The sequence below is a fragment of the Helicoverpa zea genome, chromosome 13, assembly GCF_022581195.2.
Source record: "Helicoverpa zea isolate HzStark_Cry1AcR chromosome 13, ilHelZeax1.1, whole genome shotgun sequence".
NCBI classification, from domain to species: domain Eukaryota; kingdom Metazoa; phylum Arthropoda; class Insecta; order Lepidoptera; family Noctuidae; genus Helicoverpa; species Helicoverpa zea.
In genome coordinates, this window is record NC_061464.1 from 1,107,298 (window position 1) to 1,121,657 (window position 14,360).

The window sequence follows — 14,360 nt, forward strand, 5'->3', positions numbered from 1 at the left end:
TTGCGTATTAAATAGAAACCAAGAATTTTCTAATAAAAGGGAAAAGATATCAAAGTTTTTGTTTCTACCTACTGTTCACGAGTAATCGATTAGTATCGATTGTTTCAAGGAGGTTTCGATTCGCTATGCGTTTACGCAGCATAACCGATAAATTTACGGTACTTGGCAGAAACCTATAATTTCAAATCTTATGTCAAGTTCACCATCCTTGGCAGTAGTTACAGGTAGTCAGAAGCCAGGAAGTCTGACACCAGTCTAACCAAGGGGTACTGGGTTGTCCGGGTAACTGCTTTCAGGAGGTCAGATAGGTTCGCTCCATGTAGAACACTGGTACTCAGCTGTATCCGGCTAGTTGGGAACAAACAAAACAAAACGTCTTGGGAGATGATGATGCCAAGTTCACAAACAACATGCTTAAACGTCAGGTTTCTTTGAACAACTGTTTAAAGTTCGGCCATTCAGAGAATGCGTTCCTGACACGTCGCGATTGAACTGACGACGTAACTACATTCATTGATTATTGATATAATAATGTTGTTTTAATGCTCCTCAATTGTTAAAACGGTAAACAACCAGCAAAAATATTTTTATCGTAACTGCAACGCCATTGCAAAGTTACGTCGTCAGTTCAATCGCGACGTGTCAGGAACGCATTCTCTGAATGGCCGAACTATAGGTGTAGATTTTCACGTTCAATTTTCAAAATAAACAGTTGATTAAGGAAAAATAAAACTGTTTAGGTATGTACTATGAATTTTTACGTAAAATTTTCAAAATAAACAGTAATTGTTTTAACTACAATGGACGATTAATGTTTGCTAGGAAAGTGTTTTTCATTGCAAACATAAATTGAACGAAGTGTTCTTAATTATTTTTTGTACCTAAATAGGCATACCTATTTTAGAGTATATCGAAGACAACCATTTACATTATTATTTAGTATAACTTAACTTTACATACATATTACTCCATGCCCCTACAAACAAGATCCAACTAACTAAGACCCATATAAACATACATTTCTTTCTCTTCAAGGGACCAACAGAAAATGGTACTTTAAACAAATGTACGTTGAACCCTGTCACCTTAGATATTAGTACTAATCACGTGTCAAGGTATATTGGTTATTGTTAACTTGTGTTCTCTTGTGAACGCTTTCTATGCGCTTTCCACGGTTCAATTGTTTCCACAGTTAACTTATAATATAACGGATAGACGGTTTTAACTATAGGAGTTAAATTTTAATAAGTTGTGTCTGTTGGTTATTCTTGAAGGGAAAAGTTTGCTAGTTAATTGCAAATTACATGTTTAAAAGATAATAAAGAGTACCTACTACAGTAAGTTTGTATAAATGTTTGGTTTTGATAAAGAACTTCGCTACCTAGCTATCGAAGTTTTCTACCTATGAAGGCGTTAATGATAAGACCTATGTGGAAACGGGCAATAAGATTGGTTTAAGTATATTTTTTTCATTCATACTACACTGTCGCAATTTTCTGATAAAACACCCGAAAGTGCTATAAATGTAAACGACATATGTAAGTACATAAAATAATATAAATGACTATGATATGTTCCTAAGCACCGATAAGTTAGCTCTACGGGAATCGAATCTGAAACCAACCAAACAAAGCATTCTCAATTAAAAGCCTTTATATTTCCAAATCGAAGACTTTTCCAGCAAATGCAATTACACTTTCAATCATTATTATTTTATGCAAATAACTTCTATAAAGATTATTGATAACATGCATGAACATGTTAATAAAGTGATAAGAGATAAGTTATCAATAGTTAATATCATGTCCATTTATCAACAATAGCTATAAAACAATTAAAACAATTGGCTATTTATCTAAATTATTGGTTTTTATATTGTAATCAAGGGTTTATTTGAAGTACTACAAGTACTTATATTTTTACGTCATAAGTACCATAGCTTTTGTTTACTTAAATTAGAACTTATGTCATTTGTTTAAGTATTGAATCATAGTTAATTTTATAACGCTGAAGAACTTTTTTGTTGGTTTGAACTTGTCAATCTCAGGAACCGCTGAGCTGATTTAAAAAATATTTCAGTGTTAGTTAGACTATTATTGGGGAACTGCCTCGTTGGTTTAGCTGTCGCTAGTGCGGCTGCTAAGCTCGAGGTCTCGGGTTCGATTCCCGAGTCGGGCCGAAATCGCTTTGTGGGTTTTAGAAGACTTTCACAAAGCAGCCCGGAGCCTGGAAGCTAGTGATTGATACACCCGTGCATCGGAGAGCACGTAAATGTCGGTCCTGCGCCTGATCTCTCTCCGGTCGTGTCGGATTACCGTCCCATCGGGCTATGAGAGTTAAGGAATAGTGAGTGCACCTGTGTCTGCGCAAATGCTCGTGCACTATAATATGTCCTGCGTAGTAGGCTAATCTCCTTACATGAGAACAGCCGCCGTAGCCGATAATCGGCTAGGAGGACATCATCATCATCATTATTGGGGAAGGCTACAGGTTACTCACTCTCTTGTTTTGTATAAATCTGTTCTTCCAACCAATAGACAGACATAAGTTCTTCTTCCTTTATGGGCGTTTTAGGTGCTGTCTTTTGTTTTTGACATATGAAAAGATCTTATTTATCAGCCTAATTTGTATAAACTTTCTTGAGTTTGAAATCTCATAGTCCCAGGGACACCAATCCTACATGACCAAAGAGAGATCAGGCACCAGACTTGCTCTCCGATGCAGAAGTGTATCACTACCAAAGCAACTTCGCAATAACCCACAAAATCAACGCATATTGTCACAATATTCACACAAAACGCATACACAAAGTTCACAACTATATAATTACGAAGCAGACTGATGCCATCCGGCTCCATGAGATAGCTCACCCCTCTTCCGCTTCCCATTGGCCGACGCCACAATTACCGGCACAGTATTGGCTTTATATATTAACAATGAGAGTGGCCCGTTTTTTGTGGCACGCACTGTGTTTTGTGGTGTGATTTGATGATGTGATATGGGGGTACCTACTGTTAATTTATTTTTTAGATGGGTATTGTTTAAATATTTTGACATGGGTGAAATTAAAATGCGCTTGCTGTATTATGGGTTTGTCGTACTGGCTTTTGGTAGTATTATGCCAAGTCTTTTTTTGGGACCATGATGACGGGTTTCCGAAGGCATATTAAATTGGTCCCGACTGCCATTTCAACTTCTTTGGTATTTATTCAGAAGCGGTTAGGTACTAAGGGGTATTGGGTTGCCCGGGTAACTGTTGTAGAGGTCAGACAGGCGCTGGGCATACACTGTGCGACTGAAAGTTATTCTAACATGCAGTAGGTACCTTATTTTGATAGAGATGCAATAATCGGTGTTTCCTTACACAAAATACAACCAAGCAGTTATACTTAACTTACGATATAATTACACAAAGAAAAATTATAAAAAATAACACTAGCGTGAAATTATCTATTAGAGCATTCGTTTAGCAGTTTTCACGGAGGCGCGGTAGTTGCGTCAGTGCGCGTGTTATTTTGCAACTACCCGCATTTAACACCACTCGGGACTTTCGCCAAGCCTCACACTTGAGGCTGAAATTACGTAGCTCCTGTTATACTTAAATATAATTTTAATTTTGGCATTGGCAATAATTTACGTTATACATAGTCAAGTTTAAACAAAACACGACTCTACTCAGTGGCTTATTGTTCTAGGACAGATTGCCATGGTGCAGAAAAACAAAAAAAATTAGTCAAGTTTAGTTGAATATGTAAAAAATTGTTCACTTCGGCGAAACTAGATAGTTTTCTAGTACTGAAAAAGTCAGTTATTTACAGCATGGCACATTGTCATATTAATTTCATTTAATATCATTGACATCATAAAGTGAGTGTGTATTCTGTATGTTCGTATAAATCTTATTACTTACTCGAATGCGCAGAAGGGTACTTAATGATTTTAATAAATTCTACTTTTATAAATGAATGATACAGACAAAGAATGAATTTAATTAATCCTTATCTTGTTATGTCTACACGTGAAACTCATACAAAAGAAAGAGGGTCGATAAAACATATTATTAATCTGTCGATAGGTATAGGTATAAATAGTGACGTACTTACCTATATAATTCAGGTCCGATATTATGAATGACTTGACTGTATTTGGTCACGTTTGCCGATATCATCGTAAAAGAAACAGGGCAAATGTTTTAGGCGAAACAGGAAAAAAACTCCGGGCTTTTTCTCAGTTTTAAAAATATATTTTTTTTTAATATTTTTAAAAATTACACATTTTAAGGTATTTTTAGTTACAATTTCTTTTTTTTTCTATCACATTTATCGCATTAGAAAAACTTTTAAACGCACCTAACATATCTCTTACTTATTCAGTCGTTTCTTCAGGAAAATATAAGTATAATTAAGTCATAATAAATTATGGAAATCTACTATTTCTACTTTGCAAGAAAGTCTTTATAACAATTAAACAAAACATTCCTATCGAAGGTCATCGAAAATTCAAATAAAACATGTTTTAATCCCCAAATTACAATAAAATACTGCTATTCATTCGTTATCGAGACATTGGCAATGATAAGCATGTTACGTGCTATTTTATCGATATCGACACAATTGCACTTCATATGTTATCTGTGATCGCGATAATTTTATGACTTTCTGGAAGAAAACGCGATTAACATTATTTTAAGCAAGAAAAAAATATGATTCTCGTCAAATAACTTTACCGCTCTGAAGACAGCCATTAGACGCGCATGCGCAATCATTTTCTGTTCATATTTTCTGCCCTATCCTGGAGTTATTTGAAAGAAAAGTTTGACTTTATAATTATTATTAAATGTATGGAAAATACTCATATTATACTTCGCATAATGTAGGTAAATAGGAGACCGATAAAAACATATCATAAAATATCAGTAAAAATAATCAAAATGACAATAAATGCCGATTAGATATTATCTATTGAGGTTCTATCTGATAACCTACACAATATAGGTAAGAACGTAGTAGCATCTATTATGACAAAAGTACTTTCTAGAAAAAAAGATGTACTTAATGTAGGTTTGAGAATAGTGGTCTCTACTTTTAGGTCAGAATGCCTGGCTATTTTTACAGTATTTTAGTTTTTTTTTGGTAGTCTTAACGTATTTACTATGAACTAAAAAAAGATATAGGCAAGCAATTGAAGTCTGTTTCGCAATGGTTTGAATCTTTCTAAAATAAGTCTTTTAAACATCATTAAAATTTATGATTTCATGCAATGATTTGTTGTACAGTCGAAATTACATAGATAGCAATCACTTTCAATCAAAATAACAATTATTCACAAAATGACACACATTTCTATAAAAACATAAAAATAGTCCATGAGCCCCCAATCTCACAAAAATATAAAAACATTTCTAACCAAATAATTACATCATTTTCAGTGTGTAATATTAATCAGAAGAACAATTAATCATATAATATAATAGTGTGTAATTAAGTATAAGCTATGAATAAGTGTCACAAACAAATAAAAACAATGATGTGAGTGCATCGATAAAGTATCGAGTGACTATATCGATAAAGTTCAGTGTATCGATAAGGATTATAAAAATGATGCTGTATATAACGAAGACTGAAGAAGTCCCGGTGAAACGCCCTCCAAGGAGAAGACATATTAGTGCCAATATAAAGGTTAATATAGTACGTTTGTTTTAAGCATATTTCTATAGATATAAGAACATCGATTTCTTTAATGTAATAATTATGTATAATGAGTCCTGAGTCTTCCAATAACCTGCCTGGGCTGCGGGATTGTTCGAAAGAGTTACCGACGTCCTGGTTCATAAAGGGCTGCAGAAGAAACATGGTGGATTTCAGTCAGTAAAAGTCTAATAAGGACCCCTTAACGCCTCACCTATAGGGGAAGCGGTTATCTGATGATTTCCCATCTCCTCATAATAAGAAATTCTTGGCAGCCTATATTGTACCTACTATTAAAAATCGACTGCATACATGATAAACTTTTTAAATGTTGAATGACTAACTCCTGACGGTGTTTATTTGCATGTTGAATGTAACGATGATAAATTAGACATATCGATACGAGCTCATGATAATTTTCTTTAAAAATAAATACATGAGCTGTTCAAAAATTTCTGCATAGATAAGCGACAGCCATATCATTTTCCGTCATGACATAGAGCTGTTTCTACCAATATTTAATATTAGTCCTAACTATCTTATTAATATTTCCATAAAAATCAAAATATTAGGTATATTACCAAGTCTAAAATAATTACGTAGTTTTACGGACTCGAAATATTACACTGTCGTGCCGCTACACGGGGCCAGTTGAATAGCAAAGCATGCTAATGCACCGTGCATCCGGTTTCTGATTTATTTCAATAAGATTATCTGCACTGATAGTAGGATTTCTAATGTAACTTATGTGCTGGGATTTTGATGTTGCGTATTTTTTGAAATATAGTGTAATGACTCAAGGGCATATGAAGTACGTATAGATGGAGCTAGATATTTATGCAATATATTCTTGTTAGAATAAGTTATGCATGCTTATTTAGCCAATTTTTCAGTGACTACCAAAAAAGGGATTGTGAAATCAAGCTACTATGTATTTAGGTTAATTAATTAATGTTCTCTAAAGTAAATCATTAGGTTAAGGAAAAGAAAGATTTTTTTAGTTGACTGATCTTTAGGAAAATCTTCAACCCATTTTCTGTAAAATGCACACGAAAATATACTGTTATGATAACACATGAAAGTGTATATTTTCTCTTGATAAGCTATCGCATTTTAATATTTATCTGATGTTTCCTGCTGAAGAGATATAATGGTAGAAATCTATGACAGTTTATGACGACTTTACATTATCAAGGTGCAAACTGAAACGTTAGGTAATCTATTACATCCAAACCCAGACAGAAACATACATACAAATCTAATACAAGATATAAATTGTATCATTTGGAAAGTCAGTCTTGAAGACAAAGTACCTACTTTTACATTAAAAATGGTAATAAAATCTTAAGGCATATTATTCCTTGCACTTGATTTAAATGTATTCAAAAAGGATGTGCTATATTTTCTAGTGTTAACGTTCACATATTATGTCATCGATATAATTGTCATAAATGTTTTATCACACGAAATGAGGCTGAGCTATTCCCGTGTATAAATAACCATGTACATTGTCTATGCGCGTCATTTTTAGGGATCCAGCAGAATACCAGCGTCAGGTATTCTACCTGACACATGCTGAGTTGGACTCCCATTCGGTGCAAACGTAAGACACTGCAGCGCGCCGTTAATCTCTGATTGTATTTCATATTTTATGTTTCTCTTTCTACCTACTTCTTGTTTTGTTTTATTTTTCTTATTGTGTATCTTTGTGGTGTCTTTTTGTTTGTCTGAATAAATGTTTTATCTATCTATCTATCTATCTATCTATGTAATTTGCATTTCATACATTTTCGCAATGCATTTTGATAAAACCTCGACCACTACTGAGCGCTCCGTAGCTTACGCATACAAATACAATGTGTATGTACATTGACACACACGTGTTTGGCTCACCCACTCTCGAGATATAAAACATCCTTACACAGGGTCTATTTCGTTAACCATACTTATGGAGAATGTTCTCTATTCCAGCGGCACCATGCGGGCATATCGCAGTCCTCGTGCAGTGATGGGTCACTACTCAGCGTTGGTTCCTCGGAGATGGACGAGGACAGCAGCAGCGGACACCATCACTCGCACGACCACTCCAGGAGTGACCACTTCGACTTCTATAGTGAGTATATTCTTCTTTACTGATGACTTCTAGGGTTAGTTTGCCCAAGTGTACATATCTCCTGAGTTTGTAAGACTGTGACTATTGCTATAAACACGAAAGACTGTAAAGGTATCAGTCAGCTTATGTACTAAGATAAATGAAAACCCCAACAAATAAAGCTACGTTAGCTTTCTTTGTTAGGGTTTAACAAAGCCGAAGACAAAACATTCTAGATTCTTGTTTCATATGTGAGAATGACAGTGTTATCTACCTACTTTTATTTTCACTGATAATACAATACTTAATTATTTTTACCACAAGCATTAAGAAGTACCTTCCCTATGTTATATGTGTGTATTTCACCAAGTCCATTAAGCAGGTACCGTGACTTAAGTTTAAAATGGCCAATCGTGGTGATTATCGCAACATCTCTGTATGAAAACAGTCCTGTCCTCTCTGCATTGGGGCAGTAAAAAGGCTGATGATGGCTCCATATTTGGAACAGCTATACTAACAATTATTACCCTGAAAGATATGAATAAGAAGAGAGTAAGTGTCAGTATGATGAGTGACAGGCAGGAATGGAAGCGGATACATATTGCGCCCATCCCAAATAAAGTTGGGAGCAGGATGAAAGAAGAAGAACTGAAGATTATTAAAGTAAAATATCCATATGTATTTGAATTCCAGACACGTCGGAGCCGCCATCAGGCGTGGCGCCGCTGTCGCACTCGGCGGCGAAGCACAAGATGGCGGTGCGGCCGCGCAGGACGCACGGCGCCCCACGACGCAAGAAAAACAACCCAGTTAGTATTGAGTTTTAAAGTAGGTGTCGGATCTTATCACTCGCATAGCTTTTGGCTTGGTTCAGCTTTCTGTGTTAACTTTTGAGGTAATGCTTTACTAACTCTAACAATTATATACTGACAATTTTACTTACATCCATCTCCCGAGCCTTTGCTCAACTGAGTTGAGGTCGGCTTCCAATCTAATCGGATGCAGCTGAGTGCCAGTGTTTTACAAGGAAAGACTGCCTATTTGACCTCCTCAACCCAGTTGCTTGAGCAACCCCTTGGTAAAACTGGTATTATTATTCTACTAATAGTTCACAGTAATTAACTTCCCTAATTTTGTAAAATCACGCTAACTTGATGATGACGGCTGCTTTTCCTGGTATCACAAAAAGCGTATTTGCCGAAATCTGAAGTGCGCTCATCATTTTCCATTCATCTATTACTTAATTCTATTCACACCGCTACTCTAATATAAGCTTAAGCACAGTGGGTTATTTGGTTTATCTATAAGTAATCAAACACTCACTACGTCTATGTGTCTCAATAGATGTCACCAGATATTCATTGTTTGCTGTAACATTTCAGATTGCCACATCAGCCTTGCCGATAACGCCCGAACTGAACGAAGAAATGATACGAAGCACTACTCCTGAAGTCAGCCATAAGCATTCAGAAGTGGTTACTGGTAAGCAAATATATGCCGTACTACATCTACACCTAGAGTCGCTTGTTGTATGTACATGTCTAAGAGTTGAATTGCTTCGTTCCAGAATCATTCTCTTCATCGACCACTACGAAGCATCATAAAATCGTTAAAGAACAGCATCAGCACGTGAACAGGGAACTCCAAAGAGTTCTGGAGACTCCGAGCGACACTAAACTGAAGTCCTCGTCCTTGCCTCCCGGCTTGGCCCTCGGCCAGCTAGTCGGCCAGTCACCAGCTAAACTTAGCATAGCAGAGTCCAACACACCACGGTCCTCGATCAAAAGAAGTCAATCCAGCTCCCAAGGGCAGGCCCTTAGAGAGAGCTCGTCAAGAACACATGAGGAAACCATCCAAACTTACCATTCAGAAGAAAGGATGACTAAGTACCGCATGGACAAGAAAGCCGATGAATCTTGCCTCGAGAAGAAATCTAAGTCAGACAAGAAGTCAGAAAACGAAGCTATAAAATCATCCAAGAAGGAAGAATCGTTCTTCAGCAGACTTCGATTGAGGAAGAGTGGAAAGAAGTCTAAAAAAGATCAGACGGATGGGGATGGTCAGCAAGAGACTAAGAAGTCTAAAACTGAGAAACCTCCGGCGCAGTATAAACCTGTTGATACAGAAAGAAGTTTTAGTGAAGGACAAGGGTACAAGCCGGTACCTGCTGAAAGAACCCACAAGTCTGCTGGACAGAAAGCTTTCGCCAACCAAATGCATAAGAGGTTGGACAATAAAGGCGCTTACGTGCAAGACAGTGCGTACAAAGATGTGTACAGCGCTGTTAAAGTTCCCGGTGTCGAATACAATATTACTGATCTCAAAATTGCTGAAGAAACTGATAAAATGTTGAATCTAGAAATGAAGAGTCGTTACAGCAGACGCGAGGAATTCTGTGAAAAGATTGAGAGGACAAAACGGACTTCTTCTAAAGAGACTATTGAAGATAAGAGGGAATCTTTCAACTTACAACTTGATAAGAATAAGAGACCAGTGTCTGTACAGCGATTGGTCGATCCATTTTCCTCAAAAGCATTTATTAGTAATGAACTGTTGAACAGGGCCCAGGAAGAGTCTCCAGTGATCTCAGACGATGAACCGCCAATCAGAGCGATGCGCATCAAAAATGTTCATAACGATTATAACTTATTCACTAGTAGTGGAAGCATGCCTAAAAACATACCGTACTTCAACGCTAGCATGCTTACTTCGACGTCACCTCCCAAATCGGCTAGGCATCAGAGTTCCGACAACATCAAGCACAGGTCGACCGAGCACGTTTCCGATTTTACTGAGAAATTGATCGAATGCAAACGTGAATCGACGCGACACACTTCCAAAACTGAGGAGTCCTACGTCACATCTGCCATGCGGTCCCTCGGAGACGAGTTCGTGGAGACTCGCAGCAGCATCGGCAAGTCACACAGCTTCCGATACGCGTCAGAGACGACGTCCATCAGCTCCCAGGAGAACCAGATGCCTAGTCTACCCGCCATCGTCGGCATCTCTGAACCATTGCTAGAAAGCTGGGAAGTCAACTACAGGAGGAACCTGAGCGAACGAAACGATTTCTCCAAAAGGATTTCCGCCAGAAACTATAATATAATGCACGGCACTGCAGAAGCTAACTACGACAGCTTGCCAAGTACCGACAGCAGTTACTTGGATAGCCTCAAAACTGATGCCAATGAAGACAGAAAACTCTTCACTAACAGCATTCATATTACAATGGATAATAAACGCGACAGCGATATTTCTCAAATAGAGGCTAAAATTGATGATATTATTAGTTCGCCTAAGCCCATTATTGCCCCAATACTCAAGTCTAGTTCATTAGATAGCATTAAGAGTAGCCCAGAGAAACCGATAGACGATAGACGGAAAACGATATCTGTTGAAAGTGCTTTGAGTGCCAAACATAGTACGCAGAAAGAATCAAAGTCAGAAACTGAAAGTTTTATATCAGTGACTCATATTAATAAGGAACAAACCCCGGTCAAAACGGTGGAAACACCCAAAATAAATAAAAGTGAAGAGAAACTACAGAAATCTGGATCTAAACCGAAAGTTCCAGAGTTTTTGAACATTCAATTGAACAAAGTTGATGCTAAACCAACAACAAACATTGTGTTGACAGCTAACGTTACGCCAAAGAAACTTGATAGTCCACAAGCGGAGAAAGAACAAGAAATTGAATGTTTCCAAATAACTGAAACCAAGACACAGAATATACCTGTGAGAAAAGAATCTATTAAAAGCAACAATTTTGTTGAAAATATTATTGAGAATACTCAAAATGATGACAAGAACTCTCCACTGAGTGGTAGGAAATCTGTTATACCTATTATACCACAGAGCCCTTCTACTCCAAAAGCATTCTTCAAGAGAAAAGCCATGAGCGTTGAACTGCAAGACAGACCAGAGAAACCACGAACAAACTCCATGAGTACTGAGGGTAGCACGGAAAGAATTTACGATAACATATCCATGGATCAGAAATCCCATTCGAGCTTCGGAAGCAAGAGTTCTATTCAGAGCACGGACAGCAATGACATCAAAACTCCTGACAGACACGACGAGACAGTTGTTTACCGCAAAAAGCCTGGAATCATTTCCAAAGAACTTCGAGGCGATAGGAAAAATGATGACGAACCAGAGTTAATGAAAGTGTTCGCCCGAAGATCTTTGAAACTAAAAGATTCAGAAGCCGATAGCATTGCGCAAGATATAGCTGCAAATAATAACAAAGAAGATGGCGACGTTCCACCAACAAGGAGTAAGATATTGAAAAACGAATTTAACGCGTCTATAAAGTCTAGAGATAGTGATAAAGAAAACGAAGATGTAATCAAGGAAGAAGAAAAGAGATTGGTGGACATTGCTGCCCGTGTCAGTCAATTTGGTGCCCCACACTATCAAAGAAGTGTCAGCATAAACAGTGTATCTAATCTTAAGAGAGATAGCGCCCCAGTTTACAGAAGCGAAGTAAATAAATACAAGAAGGAGGTATCAGACTCCACTCCGGAAAAGAGACTTAGAAATAGGACGTTCCCTGACCCATCAAATGACAGAGAGGACATTAAGAACATTGCAAAGAGCGAAGCTATGGCTTATAAAGCCGACACTTTGACGAAACGACCGTGGCAGAAGAATGATGATAAATTCCGATTGTCAGTTGAAAAGGATAGGAAAGAAAGTGCTGTGATACCCAAGGATGGGGAGATAGAAAAGGAGGAAGATGGAAGGGAGAAGGAAGCTGCAGGGGAGGCAGATGCGTCTCCTCAGTTTAAAGGGATTCTGCAGATGCGGGCGGAGTGGGAGCGACGAGCTAAGCAGGGCATGACCAAATAATACTGGTGCTAGGTACAAGGTAACAACTGTTTTATTGTATGTAGAAAGTAAATATCAAATTAAATATTGAGGTATAGTGTTAAGGTGCATTTACAAAATGGTTATTGCAATTTTAACATTAGTTTCAATAAATATTGTCTTTAATACCTCCATTCATTACAAACCCTTGGAATATACTTGACAGGCTTTGCCAGGTTACAGAGACATGCCTAAGAAACCTGTACAATATTACTTAGTCATAACTTACGGTCAAGAACTTACTTTTCAATATTTTTTTTTAATACATATTTTTTTAATAAAGTCATTTACTCATGTTATGTTGTAAAAAAATATATACTTACTATATAAATATAATATGTAGGTACATTCTTTTCACTTTATTCATATATTTTTCTAAAATTTCAGGACGTTGGGGAGTTTGCTGTAAGAAATCGCGTTACACTTAGTATATAATATTATAAATAAATAGTTTTAACTAGCTTAGTACATTCTAATCGGCAAATATCGAATGTTATTGAGACGTATTAATTTAATAGTTTATCTGATGTTAAGCCAATGTATTTTTGATCGTTATTACAATAATATAGCAAATAGTTTCTATTTTATTAAACAAAAACACTATTAATGTATTGAACCGATCAATATTCGTGTATGATGACGGAATACAAATTTTATTCATATAGTTTTGTGTGGTTTTATTTTATTTACCTACCAGTTTTAAATACCTGCTTCTTTAAGTTAATTTTGCTGCACCGAAATTAAAAACTAGTGAATTCGAGATAACAGTAAAAATGTATGAACTTAGATAGGCATCAAATAGGTAACTTCAGAGACCAAAAAAGTTACTTGAAGGTAACTGTAAATTGCCGATACGTTGGGTATTAGCTTCGTATTCTGAAACAAAAGAATTATTTGAATTTAAAATAGAACTGATAATAATATCACTTGCGTGCATAGAATAAAAATAAATTAAATTAGTTGCTTGTAGTCAAAAGTCTGAAAATAGGGTAAGTATCGAGTTGTTCAAGTAATTTTGGCTAAAGAGTCAGATAGGCAGTCGCTCCACTCGTTCTGTCAGCTTAGACTGGAAGCCGACCCCAATATACCTACTTAGCAAAAAGGTAGATCAATACATTTTTATTTTAATACTTTCTGCACATTTTGTATAGGCGAACTTAGACGTTTTCTTCCAATCTACCCTTGGGTGGTGTACATATTCTATCTTCAGAATGAATTCAATAGCCTAATTGCGACCTATTCAATTCAGTTTATCATACTTTTTCTATGATACCTACTTACATTATTATAAATGAAAAAAGTCACATTTTTATACTTATATTTTCAGAAAAATTACCGTTTGATCGATCGAGTCGACCCTGAACACAAATGGTGGGTATAAATGCTATGCTACCTGTCATTATACTCTGTAGGAATTTCTTTTAAAGTATGCAGTAGGTATAGTCTATCTATACAATAGTTTGTAAAAGTATGCGTGCATCTAAGAGTAAGTATCTCAGAGTTGAAATTGGTTTCGCCATTTGAAACCTTACAATTTTAATAGAATCGAAAGTGAGATTGCTTATTTTGGCCTAACCGTTTGAGATGAAATTTGGTATTAGGTAGAGATAGGTGTTACTTACCTTGAAGACCTGAAGGTACCCCTTGGTAAGACTGATCAAGCTTCTGACTACTCGTATCAACGGCCAAAGATAATCAAATGACATTCGGGA

The 14,360-nt window shown here is 36.5% G+C and overlaps 1 protein-coding gene across 9 annotated transcripts in view; it reads left to right on the plus strand.

The window, feature by feature from the left end:
• LOC124635509 overlaps nucleotides 1-13,312 on the plus strand; it is a 162,122-nt gene extending 148,810 nt beyond the window's left edge. For 3 of the 9 annotated variants that reach the window (XM_047171372.1, XM_047171373.1, XM_047171374.1), the window contains 5 exons: nucleotides 7,659-7,800; nucleotides 8,473-8,588; nucleotides 9,162-9,261; nucleotides 9,347-12,649; nucleotides 13,036-13,312. In XM_047171372.1, the coding sequence (XP_047027328.1) occupies nucleotides 7,659-7,800; nucleotides 8,473-8,588; nucleotides 9,162-9,261; nucleotides 9,347-12,630 (3,642 nt within the window). In that variant the 3' untranslated portion in view covers nucleotides 12,631-12,649; nucleotides 13,036-13,312. Of the gene's footprint in view, nucleotides 1-5,482; nucleotides 5,688-7,658; nucleotides 7,801-8,472; nucleotides 8,608-9,161; nucleotides 9,262-9,346; nucleotides 12,650-13,035 lie in introns of those variants that run through there. The other 6 variants (XM_047171377.1, XM_047171376.1, XM_047171378.1 and 3 more) reach the window with 5 other exon arrangements.
• The last annotated feature ends 1,048 nt before the right edge of the window (nucleotides 13,313-14,360 follow it).